General features: G+C 41.4%; 1 protein-coding gene across 2 annotated transcripts; it reads right to left on the bottom strand.

Moving 5' to 3' along the window:
• On the bottom strand, nt 1-25,309 carry LOC110537693 (POU domain, class 2, transcription factor 3). Of its 2 annotated transcripts, XM_021623927.2 has the most exons (14): nt 24,918-25,309; nt 24,483-24,539; nt 18,223-18,312; nt 18,118-18,134; nt 17,116-17,217; nt 16,124-16,235; nt 15,817-15,905; nt 9,230-9,406; nt 8,408-8,549; nt 8,134-8,267; nt 6,891-7,055; nt 5,989-6,055; nt 839-950; nt 1-607 (listed from the first exon to the last, which is right to left on the bottom strand). In XM_021623927.2, exons 2-14 carry the CDS (start codon nt 24,529-24,531, stop codon nt 565-567), a joined length of 1,299 nt encoding a protein of 432 aa, XP_021479602.1. In that variant the 5' UTR covers nt 24,532-24,539; nt 24,918-25,309; the 3' UTR covers nt 1-564. The 2 variants fall into 2 exon arrangements, with proteins under 2 accessions (XP_021479602.1, XP_021479603.1); XM_021623928.2 differs by lacking the exon at nt 18,223-18,312 and having other exon boundaries at nt 24,918-25,306.
• Nucleotides 25,310-25,789: the final 480 nt, after the last annotated feature.

Raw genomic sequence — 25,789 nt, 5'->3', positions numbered from 1 at the left:
TCTGAGAAATGAAGGCTATTCCATGCGAGAAATTGCCAAGAAACTGAAGATCTCGTACAACGCTGTGTACTACTCCCTTCACAGAACAAAAATGTGATTTTAAACCTAACCCTAACTTATGAAGGCCAATGTGTTGGTCCACCAGACCTTCTGCGCATTTGGGCAGAAGTGTTTGAGGTTAGGAGTAATGTGAATAACATGACATCACTTTAGAGCCTTATGCCATGCTTCAGCACAACATGTCACCCTTTTATAAAGCACATGTTTATATCACATTTGACATAGTGGGTTATGGCAGTTGACATTGGTGATTATGTCACATAGTTAGGCCACATTTATGAACCCTTTATAAACCATAAAATACAGTTAAAGATACTGTGCAACACATTTATGTAGTGCTTATGAAGGCATCATGAAGCTTCTATAATTTGAACATAATTTAAAGCGGGACCAAGTATTGTATATGACATTTGACAATATGTGTGTTTGATGGATTGTATCCATTTCTGATTCCCTTCATTGACATCGGTAGTTTTAGTTCTCTTCCACAACAGGCAGGATTTCTCAGTGGTGATAGGGCATAGGGTTCCATGTGCGATACCACGACCTGAAACGTAAACATAACAGATTCATCGCTCATCTGTACAATGCCATGTTGCCATTACAGCACTAGAATAATCTTCTGGGTGTCTCTAAAATGACACCATATTCCCTATGTATTGCATTACCTTTGACCAGGCCATAGGGCTCTAGTCAAATGTAGTGTACTATATACTGTGGGTAATGGGGTGCAATCTGTTCAGATGTGATTGGCTGTGGTGAGAGGTGAGTCCCTTACCCTGGTGAGCTGAAGGATTGGTTGACCTGGGAGGTCAAAGCAGGGGAGCCAGACGAGAGTGCGCCGAGCGAAGGCCCATGACTAGGACTATTAGGAGAGGGACTCGATGACACTAGAGCACAAATGAATAAACTCAATTTAACATGCACACTCACTTCACGAGAAAGCTTGAGACTTCATACAGTGAGTTTCATATGGATGAAGGTTTTACAGGTTAGATTTCTCAGACAGTGTGGATTTCACACAAATGTCTTCATGCCCTTCACTTTTACAGGTCTTAAGTACTACAGACTACGGTGGGGTCCAAAATGACTGATACCTTTGATAAAGATGAGCAATAATGAGTGTATAAAATGAATGATTCAAGTACTGAGCTATATTGTATGCTGAAACACATTTATACTAATACAATTGCTCAGAGAAAGAGATTTTGTTTAACAAGTAATCAAAAAAAAAATCTTTAAAAGGTCAGGATAAACATTATTGACACCCCTAATGATTCTTATAAATAAAGTAGTCAAAAGTTCAGTGTTTGGTCCCATATTCCTTGGACGCAATGACTACATCAAGCTTGTGATTCTAAAAACTTGTTGGATGCATTTTCAGTTAGTTTTGGTTGTGTTTCAGATTATTTTGTACCCAATAAATATGAATGGTAAATAATGTATTTGTCACGACTTCTACCGAAGTCGTTGCCTCTCCTTGTTCGGGCGGTGCTCGGCGTTCGACGTCACCGGTCTTCTAGCCATCATTGATCCATTTTTAATTTTCCATTGGTTTTGTCTTGTCTTCCCACACACCTGTTTTCAATCCCATTCATTACCTGTTGTGTATTTAACCCTCTGTTTCCCCTCATGTCTTTGTCAGAGATTGTTTTATTGTTAGTGTTGTTTATTTGTTGTGTTGGTGCGCAACGGGTCCTTGTATCCAAGTTTTTTCATGTCTGTACGTTTTAGTGTTATGGAGCATGTTCTGTGGACATTTATTAAAAGACTCCATTTACACTCCATTTTGACTCTCCTGCGCCTGACTTCCCTGCCACCTATACACACGGCGCTGACAGAATCTCTGACCCTAAAAATATGAAGTCAGCAGAAGAGGACACTACGCCCATGGAGGTGGAGGAATGTGTCCGGGAACAAGCGGAGGTGATTGACTGTTTGAGCACTGTAATGGATCGCATTGTCCAGAATATGGATCGCTGGGAGAGACAGGGAGTTTCTCCAGCGCCACCACCACCACAACCGCAATCTCCCTTGAACACTTTTTCCCCTCCGGAACCGAAGATCCATTTATCCCTACCCACGGGATACAACGGAGATACTGCCGGCTGCCAGGGTTTCCTCCTTAAGCTGAACTTGTATCTGGCCACGGTCTCCCCAGTACCATCTGACCGTGAGAAGAGTTACGCCCTCGTCTCATGCCTCAACGGGAAAGCCCTGGAATGGGCCAGCACTGTGTGTAGAGAGGAGGATGCGGAGTTGGACCATTTTGAGGAGTTCACCCGCCAATTCCGGATAGTATTCTAGTATTCGACCATCCACCCGAAGGCAAAGCAGCGGGTGAGCTCCTCTTTCATCTGAGGCAGGAGACGAGGAGTGCACAGGAGTTTGCTTTGGAGTTTAGGACCTTGGCTGCCGGCGCTGGATGGACAGGGCCCTGATCGACCATTACCGTTGTAGTCTACGCGAGGACGTCCGTCAGGAGCTGGCCTGTAGATACACCACCCTCACCTTCGACCAGCTGGTGGACATGTCCATCAGGCTGGACAACATGCTGGCTACTCGTGGACGTCTAGATCGGGGTCTGGTTGTTCCATCCTCCCGCACCCTCTCTCCCGAACCTATGGAATTGGGAGGGATGGTGCGCAGGGAGACCGGAGGGGGTTCCCGCTCGAGCACCATTCATGGTCGCAGAGGGCACACTGCTGGTCGGTGCCGGGTTGGTTCCTCTGGGAATAGAGAAGGCAGGCAGGGCATTCTGGCATCACCCCAGGTGAGTAGGCACCATTCTCATCCAGAGCCCTCTGTTGCACTAATGTTTGTCTCGGTCACTTTTCCTGATTTTTCCCTGCATTCCCAGTATAAGGCGCTAGTAGGTGCGGTAAAAGTTTAGCTCATAGTTTAGGGATCCCTATTGTTTCTGTGGATATGCCTTTCCCTATTCATGCCTTAGATAGTCGACCATTAGGGTCAGGGTTTATCAGGGAGGTAACCGCACCTTTGTGTATGATAACGCAGGAGGGTCACAAGGAGAAGATTAGTCTTTTCCTTATTGATTCTCCTGCGTTTTCTGTGGTGCTAGGCCTACCCTGGTTAGCTTGTCATAACCCCACTATTTCTTGGCCACAGAGGGCTCTCACGGGGTGGTCGCGAGAGTGCTCAGGTAGGTGTTTAGGGGTTTCTGTTGGTGCTACTACAGTGGAAAGTCCAGACCAGGTCTCGACCGTGCGCATTCCCCCCGAATATGCCGATTTGGCTCTCGCCTTCTGTAAAAAGAAGGCGACTCAATTACCACCCCATCGACGGGGGGATTGTGCGATAGATCTCCTGGTAGACGCTGCATATCCCAGGAGTCACCTGTATCCCCTGTCGCAAGCGGAGAAGGAGGCTATGGAGACATATGTCTCTGAATCCCTGCATCAGGGGTTCATTCAGCCATCCATTTCACCCATCTCTTCGAGTTTCTTTTTTGTGAAAAAAAAGGATGGCAGTTTACGCCCGTGCATTGATTATCGAGGTCTAAATAAAATCACAGTGAAATATAGTTACCCGCTACCTCTGATCAATACGGTTATTGAGTTAATGCATGGGGCACGCTTTTTCACAAAATTGGATCTCAGGAGTGCGTACAATCTGGTGCGTATTCGGAAGGGTGATGAGTGGAAGACGGCATTTAGCACCACCTCAGGTCATTATGAGTACCTTGTCATGCCATATGGGTTGATGAATGCTCCATCAGTTTTCCAATCATTTGTAGATGAGATCTTCAGGGACCTGCACGGGCAGGGTGTAGTGGTGTATATCGATGATATTCTGATATACTCCGCTACACGCGCCGAGCATGTGTCCCTGGTGCGCAGGGTGCTTGGTCGCCTGTTGGAGCATGATCTATATGTCAAGGCTGAGAAATGCTTGTTCTTCCAACAATCCATCTCCTTCCTAGGGCATCGGATTTCCACTTCAGGAGTGGAGATGGAGAGCGACCGCATTACAGCCGTGCGTAATTGGCCGACTCCAACCACGGTAAAGGAGGTGCAGCGTTTTTTAGGGTTTGCCAATTACTACCGGAGGTTTATCCGGGGTTTTGGTCAGGTGGCTGCTCCCATTACCTCACTGCTAAAGGGGGGCCCGGTGCGCTTGCAGTGGTCGGCTGAGGCGAACAGGGCTTTTGGGCACCTGAAGACTCTGTTTACCTCGGTGCCTGTGTTGGCTCATCCGGATCGCTCTTTGCCATTCATAGTGGAGGTGGACGCATCCGAAGCTGGGATAGGAGCAGTGCTCTCTCAGCGTTCGGGTACGCCACTGAAGCTTCGCCCCTGTGCTTTCTTTTCAAAGAAGCTCAGCCCGGCGGAGCGAAACTATGATGTGGGGAACCGAGAGCTGTTAGCTGTCGTAGAAGCCTTGAAGGTGTGGAGGCATTGGCTTGAGGAGGCTAAACACCCTTTTCTCATCTGGAATGACCACCGCAATCTGGAGTACATCCGGCAGGCGAAGAGACTGAATCCTCGCCAGGCAAGGTGGGCCATGTTTTTCACTCGTTTTGTGTTTACTCTTTCTTACAGACCAGGCTCCCAGTACGTTAAGGCAGACGCATTGTCTCGGCTGTATGACACAGAGGAGCGATCCATGGATCCCACTCCCATACTCCCAGCTTCGTGTTTGGTGGCGCCTGTAGTGTGGGAGCTGGACGCGGACATTGAGCGGGCGTTACGTGCAGAGCCCTCTCCCCCTGAGTGTCCAGCTGGTCGTCTGTACGTTCCGTCTGCTGTCCGCGACCGATTGATCTATTGGGCTCACACGTCACCCTCCTCTGGTCATCCTGGAATAGGTTGGACGATGCGCTGTCTTGATGGGAGGTACTGGTGGCCCACTTTAGCTAAGGACGTGAGGATTTATGTTTCCTCCTGCTTGGTGTGCGCCCAGTGCAAGGCTCCTAGACACCTGCCCAGAGGTAAGCTACAACCTCTACCCGTTCCTCAACGGCCGTGGTCGCACCTGTCGACCAAGGCCAGTTCATGGAACGTCTCGGGGTCTCGATCAGCCTTACTTCAGGTTTTCACCCCGAGAGTAATGGGTAGGTGGAGAGAGTGAACCAGGATGTGGGTAGGTTTCTGCGGTCCTATTGCCAGGACTGGCCGGGGGAGTGGGCGGCTAACCTCTCTCCCTTCCAGTGCGTAGAAGCCAAGGTTGAATGTTTCAGACGACTGTTTCAGGCACGCGGAGGAGTCCGTGTCTACCTTCAGCAGGCTGTGACGTGCCAAAAGAAGAACGCAGATCGCCACCGCACTGAGACCCCGGGACCGGGTCTGGCTCTGGACCCGAAACCTGCCCCTCCGCCTGCCCTGCTGGAAGCTGGGTCCGCGGTTTGTCTTCCATCACACCTGGTTCCAATTCCATCAATTCCATCAGTGTTGTGTATTTAACCCTCAGTTCCCCCCCATGTCCTTGTCCGTAATTGTTTGTTGTAGTGCTTGTGCACGTTATGCTGGTGTGTACTGGGTTTTGTTTGACCCGTTTATTGTATTGATTCTGTTTACGGTGGTTTATGGTTATTAAACTAAACCGGTGTAAATCAGTTTCCACTCTCCTGCGCCTGGGCCAGTTGCATGGCATTACAATGGGACCAAATACTACATTTTGTCATAAATTAAAGTAGTCTAATTTTTAGGTGTGTCAATCATTTTGACCCCTAACTTTTTGAGAAAAAGATATTACTTGTTACAGAAAATCTCATTTTCTGAGCAATTGAATTAGTATAAAATAATATAATCTCTTCATTTTTTGGAGCATACAATATAACCTTTCAATTATTTATTTGATACAGTCGTTATTGCTCATCTTTATCAAGGGTGTCAACCATTTTGGACCCCACTGTATATGAAGTTGTCTTAAATACAGATTATATGAAGTGCATATGGTGACACTTGCCTCCTCCTGAAGCAAGAGGGCTGTATGATCTGGACGTGGAGGCCTGAAACAGGGTGTTACATGAAGGCTAGTGGGAAAAAAATAAGACAATGTACTGAAAATGTTGTAGTGTACATAATGCATTACTATTACACTACTCTTTTATTACCCAAATCTTATCATATACCAGTGAAGAGCGAAAGCCCCTAAAAAGCAACTTCTCATTTTGAAAACGGCCTACGTGCTATCGATCGGAGTCAGAAACATTTATGCTAGTGTCAAAATGGACACTATTAAAATATTATAATGTTGGTCATCAAGTCAGTCTCATCCAAAACTGAAATTTGCGAGGTTATAGGAAAAAAAGGTATGTCACGGAATGAGGGGTACCTTCAATCCTGCCCATATGCCCACAGCTGGAAGCACCCAAGTAATAATCCATTTTGAGTGCAGCTGCACATGACCCAATCATAATGCCCATGATATCCCTATGGGTCTTGTTAGGGACCATCAGTAAATTACACAATGTACATGAGACAATATTTTAAAAGGTTAATAGCTCTAAATTCCAATGACTTAAAACCCTCAAAACAACTATAAACTGTAAAAATTCATATAAAATATTGAAAGCATTTACAATGTGTAATTTATTGACGGCCCCGACCTAAAATCAACTTTGCCACTGTGGCACACCAGCCACGCTAATTGGCGAAAGCAATAGCTTGACTGGGCAACTTCTTAATGACCAAGGCGAAAAATGTGGCCAAATCAGAAAGTTCAGCCCCCTTTAAAAATATATAGGCTTTCAAGTTGACTTGAAAATATAGAGCTACTGTACATATTCCTAACTGGCCACTTTACTATCAGGAAAAAAACATACAACATTTTACCAAAACATTATCACTAAGAGATTTAAAGCTAACCATTCTGGGGTTGAAGTTATGTGATTTCATGGGTGAGGTGGACACAGGGCAGTAGATCCTCTTTTCCTTCTGTCTACGGTTACAGAACCACACCCGCACCACCTCCTTCTCCATAGACAGCTGCTCTGAGATCAGTGTGATCTCCTCCGAGTTAGGCTTGGGGTTCTGAATAGAAACATGGGTATAATGGTATTACTGTAGATGCTATTAGCATCTATGAACCTTTATAATGCCTTATAATATGGCATATAATATGTAGCTGCTCTGATATAATTGTGATCTTCTCTGAGTTGTGATTAGGGTTCTGAAAAGAAACCTTGGTAGTTAACTGTAAAGCCTGCAAGTACAATGCTTATGACTTATTATAAGCATGCATGAGCTTCTATAATGTCTTATAATAAGCCATATCATATGTATCAACATTGCAACTAACTTGAAATGGCTGCTATGTAGTCACTCAAGTGCCACAACAATGTGCATGAAGGTGAATTGTTTTGCTCCCTGCATGAAGTGTTCTTAAATACAAATTATATCAACAGTTCCTAAATGATGTATTTATGGTTGGAAGTGCAGGGGACAACGTTAGTGTCATGTATTGTCATATTATGTCTTGTTCCTGTTCTTTCTCTTCACTCCGTCTCCCTCTGCTGGTCGTATTAGGTTACCTTCTCTTCCTCTCCTTCCCCCAGCTGTTCCTCATCTTCTCTAACTACCTCGTTCACCCTTTTCCCACCTGTTCCCTTTTTCCCTCTGATTAGGTCTCTATTTCTCTCTCTGTTCCTGCTTCTGTCTTTGTCAGATTCTCGTTTGAGTTTCTCATGCCAGAACCAAACTATGGTCTTGTTTGCTTCACCCTTGTCCTGTCCTGTCCTGTCGGAATCTGCCTGTTCATCTGATGCTACGTGTGATCAGGTACCTCTGTCCTCTAAGACCCCCGCCTACCCACAGAGACCAGCAGTCTGTCGCCGCTAACCCAGCAATTCTCCTCTGCTGCTAAGAAGGGGACTCTAACCCAGCTATTCACCTCTGCTGCTAAGAAGGGGGACTCTTCTGTAAATATCAGAAGGACTTTATGATTCATTTGTCGCCCTCTCTGCGGGTTGTCTATTTTGCCATTATATATATCCAAAGAGGATCTATGTCTTCCCTGTGTTTTGACATTAAAGGACTCTGTTTTTGTTAAACCGCTTTTGGGTCCTCACTCACGTGCATAACAGTTAGGGGATAGACAGAGTTAACTCACGTCAAGAAAGCGTTTCTCCAGGGTGAACTTGATGTTGGTTTCAATGCTTGTTCTCTTTTTCCTTTTCCTTCCATAGCCTTCCATCAGGGGGGGTAGAGAGGCAACGTTGGCCATAGAGTCCGAGGGAGAATTCTCTGATGTGGAAAGAGATAGTGAACATGATTTTTAATTATTTTTTTGAGCCAATAAAACAAAAATAAATATCCCCTCGGCATAGAAATTAACAGTACAAGTGTGTAAAGACATCAGCAAAATATGTTATACACTATAGTACCTGCGTCGCTCAGCCACTTCTCCAGTAGCGGCTTCAACTTGCACATATTTTTGAAGCTCAGGTTGAGTGCCTCGAAGCGGGAGATGGTAGTCTGACTGAAGTCATTCCCATACAGTTTCCCCATATCCAGGCCTACATCACCCTGGAACACACACAGGATATATTTGAATCTGATTATGGCAAACTTTCAAATAATAATGTTATCTCTTTGAAGTAGTTTGACTACAGAAAACATGTCACTTCACTACTGTCTTTGCACTGTGTGTGTTACAACTATTTCAAAGTGTGCAAGTACACCAAGTACAGAAGTTAGGTGGCATAACAAGAGCGAGGCAGTAGCTTCAAATCCCAGGGCTGACAGGAACATTTGACTTTGTCATGACTTATGCCTTGTTTATATGATATCTGAGTGAGAGTGACTAACAAAAATGATTACTACAATATTTAGATAATTGGCTAGACTAACTTACCTAGAGATCTATCAAATGTTAGCTGACGTGGGCTTATTGAGTGACTGACAGTGACTGACATAACAACAGGAAAACATTTGATGCACCATCAAATTTCTAAATTGCACGTTGTGTATTCTACAATACTAACTAACAATAAGTTGAGACCCCACTGACTTCCTAAAATAAAACCACATTTTATTGAATTTTTTGGGGGTTTGGCTGTGGGGCCCTAAGAGGCTGCTTATTTCGCTTACACCTAGAAACGGCACTGACGGTATGTGTGGTGTCCGGGGCTTAGGGAAAATAACAAGATAGCAAAAATACAAATAAAGCTATATTGTATTTTGAGCCAGTGGTCCTCAGTCTGTACCTGGGTGAAGCCCAGTTTGATGCGTCTCTGTTTGAAGGCCTTGGCAAACTGTTCCAGCTCCTCTAGGTCGCTGGGATCGTCCTGCTGGGGGGCCCCGATGTGTTTGGGGACCTGCAGGTGGGACATGTCCACGTGTCCTTCCATGGACGACGACGTCAGGCCCGACCGACTCATGGCCTTTAAGGAGGAGAAAAATCGTTAAATGGATGATAGAAAGTGTTGTATATGTGTTCAGCTATGTGAAAATTTTAGCAGTGTTAGAAACCTTGTTCATATGGAAATGTAACAGTTTTTTGTGATATGCAAATGTTCTCTTCATATTTCCTCATCACTACACTAAGTGTACAAAACAGTAGGAACATCTATTCATTCCATGACAAAGACTGCAAGGTGAATCCAGGTGAAAGCTATGATCCCTTATTGATGTCACCTTTTAATTCCACTTCAATCAGTGTAGATGAAGGGGAGGAGACAGGTTAAAAAATGATTTTTAATGCTTGAGACAATTGAGACATGGATTGTGTATGTGTGTGTCATGACGTTGCCCTCTTTGGGTACAGCAAGCCCATCCCCCCTCTCCCTGTCTCACCCTTTCCTCCTTCAACTAGGCTGCTGTGGTCAGAGAGAGGTCGTAAATTCCTGAGGATCTCCTCATGGTCACACAGGACAGAGATAGAGTGAAGTTTCATAGAGAACAAAGGAATTTCTTCCACCTCACATAACTTGAGGCCCGAACAAATTTCATGTTCCGGAGAAGGTATAAAAGATCGGTGAAGAATTCAGCTACGAACTGTTCCGTTTGTTACAATTTGGGGAAGCTCATGTGAGACGGTGTGGCCACATTACCATAACGCTGTTTATATAATAGTCTCAGATATGAGGTTTACATCTAATTGTTGTATAAGATGAATGAGTGAGTATGATACTGTTTACACAATTTTACAATTTGATTTTGGACTGTTTAATGAAGGAAATGCCAATTCCTTTTTGAGTTTAACCTCATGAAGCTAGGGGGCACTATTTTTACGTTGGAAAAATAACGTTCCCAAAGTAAACGGCCTATTTCTCAGGACCAGATGCTAGAATATGTATATAATTGACAAATTAGGATAGAAAACACTCTAAAGTTTCCAAAACTGTCTAAATATTGTCTTTGAATATAACAGAACTGATATAGCAGGCGAAACGCTTTGAAAAATCAAACCAGGAAGTGGCTTCTATTTTGAAAACTCCATGTTCCATAGCCTCCCATTGCTCCATTTAAAGGGATATCAACCAGATTCCTTTTCCTGTCATTTCCTCAAGGTGTCAACAGTCTTCAGACATAGTTTCAGGCTTTTGTTTTGAAGAATGAGCGTGAACGACCACATTGCGTAAGTGGATAGGTGGGGGCTCTCAGAGTGAATTGTGCGCAAAAGAGAAAGGCGGCCATTGTTACTCCCGGTCCTAGTGAAAAGCCAACTGTCCCGGTTTATATAGTATCGAATAGATATTTGAAAAACACCTTGAGGCTTGATTATAAAAAACGTCTGACATGTTTCTGTGGACATTATGGATAAATGTGTCATTTTTGTCTGCGTTGTCGTGACCTCTCTTTCCGGTGGATTCCTGGGCATAACGCACCAAACTAATGGAGGTATTTGGATATAAAAAATATATTTATGGAACAAAAGGAACATTTGTGTCTAACTGGGAGTCTCGTGAGTGAAAACATCCGAAGATCAAAGGTAAACGGTTAATTTGATTGCTTTTCTGATGCTAAGTGTACTTATTGTTTTGTCGAGCGATCGATAAACTTACACAAACGCTTGTATTGCTTTCGCTGTAAAGCATAATTTCTAAATCTGAGACGACAGGTGGATTAACAAAAGGCTAAACTGTGTTTTGCAATATTGCACTTGTGATTTCATGAATATGAATATTTTCTAGTAATATTATTTGACTGTGGCGCTATGCTATTTCCGCGTTGCTGATGACAATTATCCCGGATCCGGTATGGGTGGTTCAGAGAGGTTAACTGAATCAGAGGACCGCCCCTGAGCCCAGTTAGGGTCAGGCATCCTGGGACAGCCCCTTTTCTGCAATTCCGAATAAAACCCAAATTTGAGAAATTATCACCAGACCATGTTTCTCTCAATCACGGGAGTACAAAGGTTGTAGACCATTGCTGAATCTTTTAACCTAACCACGTGGTTAAACTCTTAGACTATCGATACCGACAGAACAAGAACAATTATTTTATATTAATTACTAGTCTGCAGCTAGGAATTCGGTATCATTGAACGCGAAGAACGACAACCGCTGAAACATCCATTCTATAACAAATGAATGAATGTCACTCTGAACTATTCCCTCTAACCAAGACAGATAGAGACAGAGAGACGAAACTCTCCAACAGAAACAAACTTTTCAACAGTGATCAAGACGACACACTGAGCGTAAATATATTGATTGATTGCAATTGTTCCCGAATGAGTGAGCGTTCATGTGCATTTCAATTGTTATAATTATCACTCTAGTGACTTCTCAGCTGACTCCCCCTTTTGTCCACCAAGCCGCGATGCCGGTTTAGTCCACTAGGGCACATTTCCTATCATTTCTTGTAACCATATTAACTTTGTTGTTTTGTTTATGCATTTCTGTGAATTACTTAGTTAGTAATAAATAAATTATTTAAGAAAATTTATGTATGTATGACTCATAGTAAAGACTGGGTTCGTGCAGATAACCAACAATTTACGACGTTTGGAATGAAACTAACATGAGGTAAAGTAAATCATTCATTAATCAGAAGACTATGGATCAGATATGAAAATATCTAAAAGGTTACATTGGGAAATTATAACCTTGTAATCTGAATATTGTCCTTGCTGCCTTGACTTCCTAGTTAATGACGGTTACATTATTAATCAATCTAATCGCGTAATACTAATTACAGAATCTTTGATAAAACTAAGTCTTCAATTTAATGATAGTAAAGACACAACATTTTTGGTGCCCCCTGTGAGGAATCTAAGATAGAATTAGACTTTGCTGTGGAATTCTATATATCAATTGTGCAAACAGAATTGTACAAACAGACTGCTTTGTATACATTCAAATTGGTTGTGTGTGTGTTCCCATTTGAAGAGGCTACAGAGCACCTCCGGTAGTGGTCGTTAGCGTCAGAGCAATGAGTGATAAATTCCAGATTTAGTCCGTTAGTCCTAACGGTACTATTTCTGTCAGTCAATTTTAACTTCTAGAGCCAGTAAGGTTCGGAATTAGAGGATAGATCTTCGGCGTTCGAGCCAAAGTATTTAGCTGCCTACCGCACTTCACCACAATTTACGGCGTTTGGAATGAGACTAACGTGAGGTAAAGTAAATAATTAATTAATCAGAAGACTATGGATCAGATATGAAAATATCTGAAAGGTTATATTGGGAAATTATAACCTTGTAATCTGAATATTTTCCTTGGTGCCCCGACTTCCTAGTTAATTACGGTTACATGATTAATCAGTCTAATCGCGTAATACTAATTACAGAGAATCTTTGATAAAACTAAGTCTTCAATTTAATGATAGTAAAGACACGACATGTGCCATTCAGAGGGTGAATGGGCAAGACACAGTATTTAAGTAGGTGCCGGGCACACTGGTTTGACGCTGCTAGGTTTTTCACACTCAACAGTTTCCCGTGTGTATCAAGAAAGGTCCACCACCCAAAGGACATCCAGCCAACTTGACACCACTGTGGAAAGCATTGGAGTCAACATGGGCCAGCATCCCTGTGGAATGCTTTCGACACCTTGTAGAGTCCATGCCCTGACGAATTGAGGCTGTTCTGACGGGAAAAGGGGTGGCCAGCCCGCTCATTAGGCACGATTAGGTGTCCGCTTATGGCGGAAAATTGACGAGGGCGGAATTTTCTGAGCTAAACTTAGCAAGACGCACCTCCAACAACACATATAACCTCACATAGGCCTAATTCTGCCCCTTAACAATTACAATTTCTCTCAAGCAATGGCATAAGGGCTTTTTAGCTGCCATGTGATAAGCAGTGCCCACTTTGTCAAAATATTTAGCTTGTCCATTCCCAGCGCGCCTCTCCAGTGTGCTGTTTGAGAGATGCATCGCTGTGGCGCTCCACCAACAAATGTAACATAAATCATGTAGTACGTATAGGATATGGTAGAAAGAGTATGTGGCCTTTTCTGTAGCCTACAGGCTTGAGATAAAAATGTATGACAATGTAATGAGACTGACACTTTGTACATCATGCGCACCCAATCAAATAAAAAAAGCACTGCCGTGTTAACAAACAACATATCCAAAAACCAGGACAGGTCAAAGTAAAATGGAAAATATGTCATGGACATTCACAACTGTTGCACAGGACCTTTGCATAATTGTCATGATTAGTGCTTTCAAGTTTGTATCCGTACATTTTTGACAAGCTGATCATAGCAGAAAAATAAAATATTTATGCATTTCCCACTGTGTGAACACATTGCAAATAGTCACATCCATTAGTCACAGGAATCAGGACTAATAAAGTGAATGCAATGACCTGTTTTACAAATGGTGGGCCTATCACATGGACGGGCATATATAAAATTTCCCTGCGGCCAGACCGGACGTCTTTTTTTGTGTTTTACAAAACTTGCGGACTCCTTCACCGCAGTCAACGTGAGTAAAAAATTTAAACGTATTAACCCTCGCAAGGCTGCCGGCCCAGACGGCATCCCTAGCCGCGTCCTCAGAGCATGTGCAGACCAGCTGGCTGGTGTGTTTACGGACATATTCGATCAATCCCTATCCCAGTCTGCTGTTCCCACATGCTTCAAGAGGGCCACCATTGTTCCTGTTCCCAAGAAAGCTAAGGTAACTGAGCTAAACGACTATCACCCCGTAGCACTCACTTCCGTCATCATGAAGTGCTTTGAGAGACTAGTCAAGGATCATATCACCTCCACCCTACCTGATACCCTAGACCCACTCCAATTTGCTTACCGCCCAAATAGGTCCACAGACGAAGCAATCGCAATCACACTGCACACTGCCCTAACCCATCTGGACAAGAGGAATACCTATGTAAGAATGCTGTTCATCGATTACAGCTCAGCATTTAATTACTTAGTACCCTCCAAACTCATCTTTATACTCGAGACCCTGGGTCTCGACCCCGCCCTGTGCAACTGGGTCCTGGACAATCTGACGGGCCGCCCCCAGGTGGTGAGGGTAGGAAACAACATCTCCACCCCGCTGATCCTCAACACTGGGGCCCCACAAGGATGCATTCTCAGCCCTCTCCTGTAGTCCCTATTCACTCATGACAGCATGGCCATGCACTCCTCCAACTCAATCATCAAGTTTGCGGACGACACTACAGTGGTAGGCTTGATTACCAACAATGACGAGACAGCCTACAGGGAGGAGGTGAGGGCCCTCGGAGTGTGGTGTCAGGAAAATAACCTCACACTCAACGTCAACTGCTGCCTACATACTGACTCAAATCTCTAGCCACTTTAATAATAAAAAATTGGATGTAATAAATGTATCACTAGTCACATTAAACAATGCCACTTTATATAATGTTTACATACTCTACATTACTCATCTCATTTGTATATACTGTACTCTATACCGTCTACTGCATCTTGCCTATGCCGTTCGGCCTTCGCTCATCCATATATTTATATGTACATATTCGGATTCATTCCTTTACACTTGTGTGTATAAGGTAGTTGTTGTGAAATTGTTAGATTACTTGTTAGATATTACTGCATGGTCGGAACTAGAAGCACAAGCATTTCACTACACTCGCTACACTCGCTTCACTACACTCGCATCTGCTAACCATGTGTATGTGACCAATAAAATTTGATTTGATTTTACAAACAATAGGCATGGACTCTACAATACCACGTGGATGGCCATTCATAAAACACAATTTCAGGCAACACTGTAGGCTACACCTCAGTAAGCATGGACCGACGCCAACGCCTTTTTGATGTCTTATTTTGGTGCAGTCCGGACCGGCCTTGATTTCTACATCCATTTTTTTAAATGTCTGGAAAATAAGTATTTTCAAAATCCGGAAAATAAATATTTTCTACCGTTATTCAGAACCAACAAGGAACCTGATTTCAATGACCGGAAAATACGTATTTTAAATGTACGGAAAATATGTATTTTCACATTTCATTCAGAACCTAAATTTAAACTAACTTCACAATCTGGAAAAAACATATTTTAAATGTCTTTTAAATGTAATTTTGCTTACTGGGACTATTCTAGTTTTGCGGGGTGGCATTTTTTTGGTCTCGACAAAAATGGCAAGGACCGGCCCTGAATTCAATATTAGGAAGGTGTTCTTAATGTTTTGTACACTCAGTGTATATCTGACTGATGTCAGTGAAAGTTCCATGTTACTGTAAGACCTTATCCCTCTCATGGTATGTCCTGTAAAAAGATCATTCGGTTATCAAGTTCAAGGATCCGGATGCATAACCTGTATTGTTGCCCTTTAATCTACTCAGCAAATGTGGTCACTTGACTTACAGCTAATAATGTCAACTGGTGTAAGAGGTATGATTTTTACCTGAGGTGTTAGTGCTAACCCAGGCTGATGCTGGAGGAGACCTGACTGGCTCTGGGTGGGAAAGTTGTGCAGATTCTGCTGCAGAAGTGCTACACAGGGGGAAAAAATTGTTATTGATACAATTTGCTTGGAGAAGTATCATAGATATTGTAAACTTCCCAGATTTTTCAGAAATCCTCGTTGAAGGATTCCCAGTTGGAGGATTCCCTCCCTGCTTATTCTCTCCTGGTTTTCGGAGTCCTCAAACTGGTATACTGTATCTGGAAAAACTGGGAACTGTGGGAAAGTTTACATGATACATGTTTACCTTGATGCCCCGTATGTTGTGTCTGAGAGAGGAGGAAGGAGGAGGGGGATGAGAGGTGGTGAGAGCCTGACATAAGCACCAGCTGCGGCATGGTGTGGAGGGAGGGGAGCTCCTGTGGAAACAGAAATACTATCTTAGATTTTTCATTTATTTAATCTTTATTTATCCAGATGAGTCTCGTTTAGATAAAATATATTTTGCAAGAGAGACCTGGATGTAAACCAAAAAACAACCAACAAAATGCATTCCTTACAGAATGACCATTTCCTCCTATTCTTAGAAAATGATCAATAATCATAGCTTTACGTGACATTAAACATGGGGCGGTATATACAGTGCCTTTAGAAGGTATTCACGCCCCTGGACTTTGTCCCGTATTTTGTTGTTTTACAAAGTGGGATTAAAATGGATGTAATTGTAATCTACACAATATACTCTGTCATGTCAAAGTGGAAGAAAAATTCTAACATTTGTAAAACATGAATGAAAATAAAACACCTATATATCTTGATTAGATAAGTATTCAACCCCCTGAGTCAATATATGTTAAATTCACCTTCACCTTTGATTACAGCTTTGAGTCTTTCTGGGTAGGTGTCTAAGAGCTTTGCACACCCGGATTGTTTAATATTTGCTTATTATAATTTGTTTAATTCTCCAAGCTCTGTCAAGTTGGTTGTTGATCATTGCTAGAAAGCCATTGACTTGCCATAGATTTTCAAGGTTATTTAAGCCAACACTTGAATCCATTTTAAATTCAGGCTGTAACACTACAAAATATGAAAAAGTAAAGGGGTGTGAATACTTTCTGAAGGCACTGTATCAAGCGTAATAGAGTAGGAGTGCTGATCTAGGATCAGGTCCCCCCCTGTCTATATAATCATATATATTATGATTTAAAAGGTAAAACTGATCCTAGGGCAGCACTCATATTTTAAGACACTAGATACATATGGCCCCTGATCTACTGAGCCAGAAGATGCCTGACCTACCACTGACAGCTGGCTTGCCTGGACTCCAGGTATTGGTGATCCTTGTGCCGGGTGACATGTTTTGTGTGCATGGAGAGAGTCGTTGAGGTTCTCTGTTTTAATCTGTGAACCAATCACATGACAGTATTACTCACTTTCCTACTTCCTGCTGTCTGATGTTGACATTGTCTTTAGAAGAATAACAGTCCATTAACACTGTCTTGTCTTTTTCAATGGAAATCTGCATATCAATTGTGTATGACCAATTGACATGGAACAACCAGGCTGACATTTGGCCTATGTTGTCATAGATCACAGTGTGTGTGTCTGTCTCTCTTTCTATGTGTGTGTATGTGTATCTCTGTCTGTGCGTGTGCACGTGCGCGCGTGTGTGTGTGTGTGTGGACTGGTTGGGTTAGGCTGCTGGACTTGTTTAACAAGATACAAACTGTGATAAACACAACTCCCCTCAGGCAGTGCAGTATGCAAATGTCTCACCGGGGCTCAAGGCAGTTTCTGTAACCCCCAGGACTAAAACAATAAACCTCTAACAATCTCCCAATGCCAATTGGAAATACATAGTTTACGAATAACTTATAGGCAATAGGTTATAATAATAGGAAGACATTTTGAGGTATATAAACAGCTGTGTGAAAAATCTGATGATCTTAGTTTAACTGTCCAGCAGTCTATTCAGTTCCTGTAATACGATAGTAGAAGTTCTTATGACATTATTTACACTGTCTATCGTACATTACTTTCAGTAATGGATCACTGATCACAATCAATGTTCACAATCAATGTTTTTCTTATAAAATCGTACAAGTACCAATTGTCTCAAGACATATGGCATGAAGTAAAAACCTTTCAAGTTTTTCTATATCGAATAAATTGCAAACATGGTTTTCCTGTAACGTCCTACTATAAATCTGTTCTCAGACGGAAAGTGGCTCCCACTTGAATGAATTCCCATTTATGGAGAGTTAATCTGAAGTTAGAATTAAATATGTTTTCTATACTCACTTGTCTTTGTTCAATGTCTGCAGGAGAAAGTAAATATCAAATATTAGACAGCCAAATATCACAATGCCCTTCCTAGCATATTAGGGTTACACTGGGTTAAACTACCTTTAGTTTCTAAGAATAGGCCTACACATGAAGTAGCGCTCTGGATAACAGCATGGCTCAGGGATGGGCAACTGGCGGTCCTCTCCGTCCCTATTGCAAAAATGTGTAGAATTGCAGCAAAATGTCTTTAAAAGTACAAAATGTTTTCTTCTTTCAATGGCAAAATTGCAGGATATCTCTCCACTGTTAAGTGGGGTCCTAAAAGGTTTTGCTCGCAAGGTGGGGGGGACCCAACTCAACTAAATTTCACTTAGGGCCTCCAAAAGACTACGGCCAGTTCTCGCTGCATGTGTGGGTATGGATGTGAGTATGCAGACCCGCAAGCTACTGCGGCCCCTGATTATGAGTTCAGGTTTTTTTGTAGCCCCCACCCCCATCAAAGTTGCCCATCACTGGTATGGCTGGTTTTTCATAATTAAGCTACAAGAGGGAATACTAAGCAAATCATGAAATCCTTTCTAATAACTTTCATGAATAAGGCATTATAAATGCTTGTATATAATGCTATATATATATATATACATATATATATATATATATATATATATACATATATATATACATATACATATATATATACATATACATATATATACATATATATATATATATATATATATATATATATATATATATATATACATATACATATATATATACATATACATATATATATACATATACATATATATATATATATATATATATATATATATATATATATATATATATATATATACTGTATATAAACTTCAGACGGGCCTGGCTTAAGCAGGGGGACACGTCTGGCACTGCAGGATTTGAGTCCCTGGCGGCGTAGTGTGTTACTGATGGTAGGCTTTGTTACTTTGGTCCCAGCTCTCTGCAGGTCATTCACTAGGTCCCCCCGTGTGGTTCTGGGATTTTTGCTCACCGTTCTTGTGATCATTTTGACCCCACTGGGTGAGATCTTGCGTGGAACCCCAGATCGAGGGAGATTATCAGTGGTCTTGTATGTCTTCCATTTCCTAATAATTGCTCCCACAGTTGATTTCTTCAAACCAAGCTGCTTACCTATTGCAGATTCAGTCTTCCCAGCCTGGTGCAGATCTACAATTTTGTTTCTGGTGTCCTTTGACAGCTCTTTGGTCTTGGCCATAGTGGAGTTTGGAGTGTGTCTGTTTGAGGTTGTGGACAGGTGTCTTTTATACTGATAACACGTTCAAACAGGTGCTATTAATACAGGTAACGAGTGGAGGACAGAGGAGCCTCTTAAAGAAGAAGTTACAGGTCTGTGAGAGCCAGAAATCTTGCTTGTTTGTAGGTGACCAAATACTTATTTTCCACCATAATTTGCAAATAAATTCATTAAAAATCCTACAATGTGATTTTCTGGATATTTTTTTCTCATTTTGTCTGTCATAGTTGAAGTGTACCTATGATGAAAATTACAAGCCTCTCTCATCTTTTTAAGTGGGAGAACTTGCACAATTGGTGGCTGACTAAATACTTGTTTTGCCCCACTGTATATATATATATAATGCTTGTTCATAATGCTTTAGAACTTTTTTATAAACGTTTATAAATTGTTACGCTCGTAACACTTGTAATTATTTATAAATGTTTACAAATGATGAAGTACTTGTTTATTTTAAATAATTTATGAATGCTCTTTCATGACATTTATTATAACGTGTTATAATAAACAACACACAGAGACACCATGCCCTGAATTGTATCAATATATAGGATAATAATATACAAGATACAGCTTCTTGGCACTAATCATATCTATCCTAATCAGGGGTATAATGTATAAATTCAATACAGCCATATGGATGATTCACCACCATATGGAGTGATTAAGAAGGTTATGATAATTTTAACCCTACACTGGCACCCTCCCTTCAATACAACAATACCATGTGACAGACAGAGAGTGCAAAGGTCTGCTGTGATAGGTAATCTTCCCTCATTTGAATTTCAAATGGAACCTCTGGGAGTTTGTGGCGAGCGATGTGCCTGCTCGACCCACAGTATGGAAATCTCCCCCCCCCCCACCACCACCCTGTTCAGAGGCCAACCCTCCAGTATGGAAATCATCAAGCCATGCAAATCAGCTGCGTAGTCCTGGCAACCTTTTCAGGCCCTTCCATTGTAATGTTTACAGACCCCCAGGGGCACTGTACACACGGACTAAGGGACCTATTCATTCCGCGTAGCGGAAATTCAGCTTTACAGCGTGATTGAAATTTAAAGGCAATGTTCTCGGTTTAGTAAAGACTGTATTCACGGTAAATGCTGCATATGTCAGCTCAATCGAAAATTACCTTTAAAGCCGCAATATCTAACTTTGGCAACCCAACCAAATTCACATAATATTGTGTTATTGATCTGTCATTCTCATTGAAAGCAAGTCTAAGAAGCAGTGGATCTGTTCTATGTGAGCTATTTCTATGCTTCTCGTTCTTCAGTTAAATGTTTTATTATTTTAATTTCGGTTCTGTAAACCATCTTCAAACAGCTGAAAATACAATATTTTTGTTTATGTTAAAGATATTTCACAGCGGTTTAGATGGTACAAAGATTCTCTACACTATACTTGCTTGTTTTGCCACATAAACTGAAATTAGGCTAACTATTAGAATTAGCAACCAGGAAATGGTGGAGTGATTTTTGCAAAGTGGGGTGGCAGGTAGCCTAGTGGTTAGAGCATAGGGCCACTAACCGAAAGGTTGCTAGATCGAATCTCCGATCTGGCAAGGTAAAAATCTGTCATTCTGCCCCTGAACGAAGCAGTTAACCCACTGTTCCTAGGCCGTTGTTGTAAATAAGAATTTGTTCTTAACTGAGTTGCCTGGTTAAATGAATAAAAAGGTCTTTACATTTCTATTGCAGATTCAGAAATGTTTCAGCTTTACAGATTGAATAGAGCCCTAACTCCAGACCCAGAACTATAATGGAACTGGGTTTAACTTCCATATAATGGTTATATCACACCCCTTGCAATTCTAAAATCTCTGATAAAAATTGTCTTATGATTTTGTTTCCCATAATATACATTACCATACTAATAGTAATGGTAATGGAGTTGACACAGAATAGACTGTCTGGTTGCATGCTCTGGGTGACTACTCAGCCAGGATTTCAGTAATGGGACTGACAGATTCTGAATCAAGTGTCAAAGCCCTCCATCCAGGATACACTGCTGTGGAAATCAATGCACCTCTGAAAGTGATATCTGGAAAGCCACTTTCTGCAATTAATCATTGTAGTTATACATCAATAAATATTGATAACTCAGCAAATAGGCTGTTTCTGAATTTCTTATTTGTATTTCTCATCTGTTTTTGTTCTACCTTATGTAGTATGACAGTGCATTCGGAAAGTATTCAGACTCCTTCCATTTTTCTACATTTTGTTGCCCCACTGCCTTATTTTATAATAATGACAAAGGGAAAACAGGTTTTTAGAAGTTTTTGTGAATGTATAAAAATAAAAAATAAAATGAAATATGTTATTTACATAAGTATTCAGACCCTTTGCTATGAGACTCGAAATGGAGCTCAAGTTCATCCTGTTTCCATTAATCTTGATTTGAGTCCACCTGTCGTAAATTCAATTGATGGGACATGATTTGGAAAGGCACACACATGTCTATATATGGTCCCACAGTTGACAGTGCATGTCAGAGCAAAAACCAAGCCATAAGGTTGAAGGAACTGTTCGTAGAGCTCCGAGACATAATTGTGTCGAGGCACAGATCTGGGGAAGGGTGAAGCATTGAAGGTCCCCAAGAACACAGTGGCCTCCATCATTCTTAAATGGAATAAGTTTGGAACCACCAAGACTCTTCCTAGAGCTGGCTGCTCGGGCAAAGTGAGCAATCGGGTAAGAAGGGCCTTGGTCAGGATCCTGATGGTCACTCTGACAGAGTTCCAGAGTTCCTCTGTGGAGATAGGAGAACTTACCAGAAGGACAACCATCTCTGCAGCACTCCACCAATCAGGCCTTTATGGCAGAGTGGCCAGACGGAAGCCACTCCTCAGTAAAAGGCTTCTAAAGGACTCAGACCATGAGAAACAAGATTCTCTGGTCTGATGAAACCAACCGCCACATCTGTTGGAAACCTGGTACCATCCCTACGGTGAAGCATGGTGGTGGCATCATCATGCTGTGGAAATGTTTTTCAGTGGCAGGGACTGGGAGACTTGTCAGGTTCGTGGGAAAGATGAATGGAGCATAGTACAGAGAGCTCCTTGATGAAAACCTGCTCCAGAGCGCTCAGGTCCTCAGACTGGGGCAAAGGTTCACCTTCCAACAGGACAACCACCCTAAGCGCACAGACAAGACAACACAGGAGTGGCTTCGGGACAAGTCTCTGAATGTGCTTGAGTGGCCCAGCCAGAACCCGGACTTGAACCCGATCGAACATCTCTGGAGAGACCTGAAAATAGCTGTGCAGTGATGCTCCCCATCCAACCTGACAGAGCTTGAGAGGATCTGAAGAGAAGAATGGGAGATACTCCCCAAATACAGGATTGCCAAGTTTGTAGCGTCATACCAAGAAGACTCGAGGCTGTAATCGCTGCCAAAGGTGCTTCAGCAAAGTACTGAGTTAAGGGTCTGAATACTTATGTAAATGTCATATTTCAGTTTTTAAATGTGCAATAAATTAGCAAACATTTGTCATTATGGGGTATTGTGTGAAGATTGATGAGGGGACAAAAAATATATATTTTAGAATAAGGCTGCAACATAATGAAATGTGGAAAAAGTCAAGAGGTCTGAAAACTTTCCGAATGCACTGTACATTGTTATTGATCACTACATTGTTGGGTTTAGAGCTTGCAAGAAAGGCATTTTGCTGTACGTGTGTATGTGACATTAAAACTTGAAACCGATAAAAGGTCTCCATGCTCTAGTATATTATACAATTACTATTCATGAATTTGCTTAGGGGATATCCTCTCAAAGGTACAATTAACCCACAGAGAACTATCTTATCTTATTTCATACAGACCTTTCATTGAAAGAAAAAAAGAATTAGGGAGTTATGTTGTTTGATTCATTTTGGTTCATTTGTGTTGAAAAATACAATAAAACAATGAACTGTAAGCTGTGGGAAGGGACTCATGATAACATTACTCTCAGGGCAAAACGATAGAGATATTTTCCTCTCTTAACTGATGGTCTAGCATAGCGTTGTGGCTATTAGTGTTAGATTACATGAAATTCATAGCTGGTGTGATCCTGATGTGATCCTATGAGGTGAAGTTGATTCAACTTGAAAGGTTAATGCAACCAGCTACTGCTGCACTCATATTTCAAGGTTTCTCAACCTTGGAGCAGGAAAGTTCAACTAACATTCATTCCTGAGTTCTCTCAACACATTCGCCAATGTTTCTACTCCTAGTGTACTCAAACGATCCCAATTGTATTACATTGATTTGTTTGAATAATATGAATGAAGCTGGGGCAACATCATGATGGAAACGGATTAAAAAACGATTTTTGGAAGATTATGTCCAAAACTTTAAAACAATGAATTCACTTCCATACACTCTGAATCCAAGTTCCACATTTTCATTGAGTTTGTTCCGTGTTTCACCACCTCTCCCATGTCACCTAATAGCCTGGGGATGTGGCAGCTTCTCTGCAAACAGCTTGAGGTACAGACAGCACATCCTGGTAGAGCCTCCAACGGACAGAATCAACACATCCTATTTTAGAAACACTTGTTCATAGTAAAGTGTTATTGAGGGAGATGTTTGCTGTTGATAAGGTTCTTTCAACCAGAAAAATTGTACAGAGAAATAATAATTCACTATTCACACTGTGGTAATCAATACACCCTAACTCCCCACTTATCAGTAAAGGATTGTAGAAGAAATGTTGATAAATACTAGAGAGTTTGTGGAAAATATAGCTTAAAGCTACAAAACAAATGTACAGACACACCATAACTACTTCAGAAATAAACTTTTAGGATTAAAATAACCATAGCAATGTAAAATCTTCATGCTCTGTATGGAAGCGCCACATGCCCATGCATCCAAAATCCATGAGGACAGTCGTAACATACGAATAAGCAGAAATTTAAAGTAAAATTCTGTAAGGCTATTTTGTTTTAAACACCACCATCACCAATAAAAAAAATTTAGCAGGTGCAATGGAGGAAAAAAGTTTACATCACAATTTGTTCAGATACACCTGACAAGAGTTAGCGACAAACAAACAAATTGAAAATAAACATTGAAAATCAGGTGAAACATCCTTACCTGCTTGTTCATGGTGAGCCTCTGAGTGTTCCACACCATCTGTGCTCATCTTAATATCTGTAAATGATAAATACTGCTGATTTTCCTAAAGGATTGTAACTTCACTGGGACAGTGCAGCACACAGCTCTACCAGTAAAAATCAAATTGAGGTTATTCTAATGCAGTTTACTTTCAAATTTTCTCCGACATGTGATTGCTGTTATAATATTCATAAGTTGGAGGGTATCCCCATTCAGTATTGACCACAGTTACTCCAGCTCTCCACCCTATCTGAACTCAGTCAAAACCAGATGAATCAAGTCAAGAGACACTCACAAAGTTTGTTGAAATGGCTATTTTTTGTTGTTGCTTTTTATTACATTGAATATAAGTATGTAACACTTGAACAGGTAATTTATTCATTTTGAATAAAAAAATAAATACAAAATAATTACCTGGATTGAAGAATTGTTCCACTCACTGGTTTAGATAGCACTATGTGAATATGTCCTTTTTTTTCTCTAAAAACATGCTGGTATTGGGATAGAAATTTCACAAACCAACTAGTGCTCATCTGCATTTACCTAAGTGGGATAGTGGAGGAACATTGACCTTTTTTTAGTATCCCACACAGGCAGATAGAGTCATTTGCATAAGTCTCTCTGTGTGTCCTATCCAGTCTCAGTTATTTTGCATAAAACAACAATGGGTTGTCTGCGAACTTAGGAAAGTTGCTCTTCAGTGTATGTGTTTATATAAAGGGAAGTATAAAGGGAAGGACAGCATATCGCAATGGCATAACTTCGCATCAAAGCAGGGCAAATTCGGGAGAGAATTATAGTTATTTGTCACTATGGGAGGAGATTGAAATCTACCAATGGGCAGAATAAATGAGCAGACTGCCAAAATGTGGGTAACACTTTTTAATAAATTTAATGAATAAACTGTATTTAATTATCAATAAATGTAAATTTCGTTATTTGTAAACATTTATAAACATGTGCACTTACAGGCATTGTAAGCATTACAGTTCATTAGCATTTCTAACATTTTATAACTGTATAAAACGTTATGACAGGTTTGGTTCGAAGTGCATTATCATCTGCTTCTTTTCACTACAAGACAACATTGTGCTGAGAGGATGCCACAACCACAGGTCTGTCTGCCTGAATGACATGAAGAAAAGAAGGCATGGGACACACGAAGACCTTCATGCAAATTGATTTGGTCAATCTTAAAACAGATAAAGAGAATACTGGTGTCCAGTGGGAGAATGGCCCTTGTGGCTGAGTCAGCAGCTACCTTGCTCCTCTCTTTGGTTGGCTTG

This window comes from Oncorhynchus mykiss, chromosome 12, assembly GCF_013265735.2.
Source record: "Oncorhynchus mykiss isolate Arlee chromosome 12, USDA_OmykA_1.1, whole genome shotgun sequence".
Classification (NCBI taxonomy): Eukaryota; Metazoa; Chordata; class Actinopteri; order Salmoniformes; family Salmonidae; genus Oncorhynchus; species Oncorhynchus mykiss.
The sequence above is the reverse complement of the archived record's forward strand: the minus strand, read 5'-3'. Positions and strand labels throughout refer to the sequence as shown.